The sequence below is a fragment of the Pinus tabuliformis genome, chromosome 1_1, assembly GCF_031772625.1.
Source record: "Pinus tabuliformis cultivar Carrire ecotype Pingquan chromosome 1_1, CPIR1, whole genome shotgun sequence".
Classification (NCBI taxonomy): Eukaryota; Viridiplantae; Streptophyta; class Pinopsida; order Pinales; family Pinaceae; genus Pinus; species Pinus tabuliformis.
The window spans coordinates 812,546,082-812,548,747 of record NC_142297.1 but is presented as its reverse complement, the minus strand read 5'-3'; the positions used below and the strand labels follow the sequence as shown (position 1 = coordinate 812,548,747).

General features: G+C 35.3%; 1 protein-coding gene across 1 annotated transcript; it reads left to right on the top strand.

Annotated features, from left to right (window-relative positions):
* Positions 1–1,512: 1,512 nt before the first annotated feature.
* LOC149216537 (uncharacterized) lies at positions 1,513–2,461 on the top strand. The gene has a single exon (XM_089391229.1). It carries the CDS (start codon positions 1,569–1,571, stop codon positions 2,274–2,276), a length of 708 nt encoding a protein of 235 aa, XP_089247355.1. The 5' UTR covers positions 1,513–1,568; the 3' UTR covers positions 2,277–2,461.
* The last annotated feature ends 205 nt before the right edge of the window (positions 2,462–2,666 follow it).

The window sequence follows — 2,666 nt, the reverse complement described above, 5'->3', positions numbered from 1 at the left end:
TTATGTGTTTTAAATTATTAATAAAAAGTAAATAATGAATAATTTCATTTTAAAAGAATTTTCTGAGGTTTATTAATGTGATTTGTGATATGATATTAGAAAAAATAATTTGTGATGATTAACATCGAAATCGTTTAATTTTCTATACATAAATAAAAATGAAAAGTTTATTTATGTGATGATTATTATGGAAATAATTCAAATGTATAAAGAAGAAAATGATATTTGTGATCATTACTATGGAAATGGATTAATCGTATAAAAGGAAGGAAGAATTTTGAAATTTGCATTTAAAAAGAAATGTTTACCTTTTAACCTAGAAATAATTTAATTTTGTAAGAGGAAAGAAAAATAAAAAATATATAATATATATATATATATATATATAGATATATATATATCTTTTTGATATGATATTTGTGATAATTGATATAAAGGTGTTGTAATCCTCTCCACACATAAGAAAGGAAAAATTATTTTTGTGATTTAAAATGTGTAGTAATTAATAAATAATTTCATACTTTTGATAATTAATAAGAAAATTTTCAACTAAATAAAAAAAATCATATTTAATAAAAACACACATACAATAAATATAATTTTGAAATTATAGAATATTTCCCTTTCGGAGAGACACTTCGATATTACCATTTCTAAAAATTAATGGTGCAATGGGTAAACAATAAATTCGTATTAAACTCCAAGTTTAACGTAATTAACTTAACATCATCCACACAACGACTTTATATTCAAAGTCATCTTCATTAGTTTGTTTGTATGGACTTCCATTACAATTCAGTCTATCTAGATTAGATTATAGACTTGAAACAACGACTTTATATTCAAAGTCATCTTCATTAGTTTGTTTGTATGGACTTCCATTACAATTCAGTCTATCTAGATTAGATTATAGACTTGAAACAACGACTTTATATTCAAAGTCATCTTCATTAGTTTGTTTGTATGGACTTCCATTACAATTCAGTCTATCTAGATTATAGACTTTACACATCCGAACAAACCAATGTCAATAATGGGATTTGTTGTTTTGGCTCATGACTAATGACATAAATTACCTTCTTTTATTAAAGAAAAATGTCAAAAAATTTAGTTTGTTTGTATGGACTTCCATTACAATTCAGTCTATCTAGATTATAGACTTCACACATCCGAACAAACCAATGTCAATAATGGGATTCGTAGTTTTGGCTCATCTGTAAACCCAAAATACTTCATGACTAATGACATAAATTACCTCTTTTATTAAAGCAAAAGGTCAAAAATTTATCTAGAAACCTGTGTATACGAAATCAGAGTCATTGCTTCGTCCAGTCCACTTGCGTTTGCGTGTACAGCTCTGCATATTGACCCAGTCGCATTAGGAGTTGCATTGCAAATTGCAGTGGGTCGTTTGAAAGTTCAAAGACGCGGCAACATGTATCTATTCTTCTTCCCTCCCTTCCTTCCTTCCCTCCTTCGCCCTATATAAACCTCTTTTCCTCCACCCCTTCTACATAGAAATCAAGTCTTCTCCCAAACTTTACTCATTCAGGATTTGATTTGGCTGAATGTTGTTCTCGCTGGATATGGCAGCGGCAAAATCAAAATGTGTTGCTCTACTTCTTGTGATACTGGCCGTGGGAGGCACCCACGCGGTGGACTACGTGGTCACCAATTCAGTCGAGAGTAGCGATGGCGGGAAGAGATTCGACAACGAGATAGGAAGGACCAACGCCTTGCAGATAATGGACGACGCCACCCAATTCAACTGGCAGACCTTCGCCGAGCAATCGCCGGCCGATAGGAGGAACGTGCAGACGATCGCTCTGTTTGTAGAAAGCATAAGCGACAGCGGAATCATCGCCTATACGAGCAACGACCAAATCCACTTGAGAGCGGAGTACGTTGCCAGTTTTGAGGGCGATGTAAAGACGGAGATCACAGGCGTTCTGTACCACGAGGTGACCCACTCCTGGCAGTGGAACGGGAACGGCAACGCGCCGTCAGGGCTGATCGAAGGCATTGCGGATTATATTCGCCTCACGGCGGGCTTTGCCTCCTCTACATGGCCTCAGCCCGGCGGCGGTAACAAGTGGGACGACGGCTACACCGTCACTGCCTACTTTCTCCAGTACTGTGACACCGTTACTTCCGGTTTCGTTCAGAAGATGAATTCGAAACTGCGCGATGGATGGGACGTGGGATTCTTCAACGATATCACTGGCAAGTCTGTGGACGAGCTTTGGAGTGATTACAAGGCTAAGTATGCAAATTGATCCTGAGCCAAATTAGTGGACAAAACTACTCAATAATAAATGGCGGCTTAGCCGGTAGGTTTATAAAATTAAAATAGCATATTATGTAATTTGAAGCTGATACTAAATGATGTGTCCCTCACATACCATTCGCCCCACGTAATAAGAAAAGTAAAGCTAGTTATAAGCATTGCGATTTGTATTTGTATGATATTTCAATGGAGTTGAATTCTATTGTGAAAAGACAGTGGTGGTACTCAAATACTCCATACAATATGGCTATACAACATCCGTATGGTTAACTTTCATTAAGCCGATCACGATAATTAATATTCATTAAAATGTTTTCACCAGTTTTGGTTTGGCATATTCATTAAATATGGTTTAATCAGTGATAAATTTGTCACACTT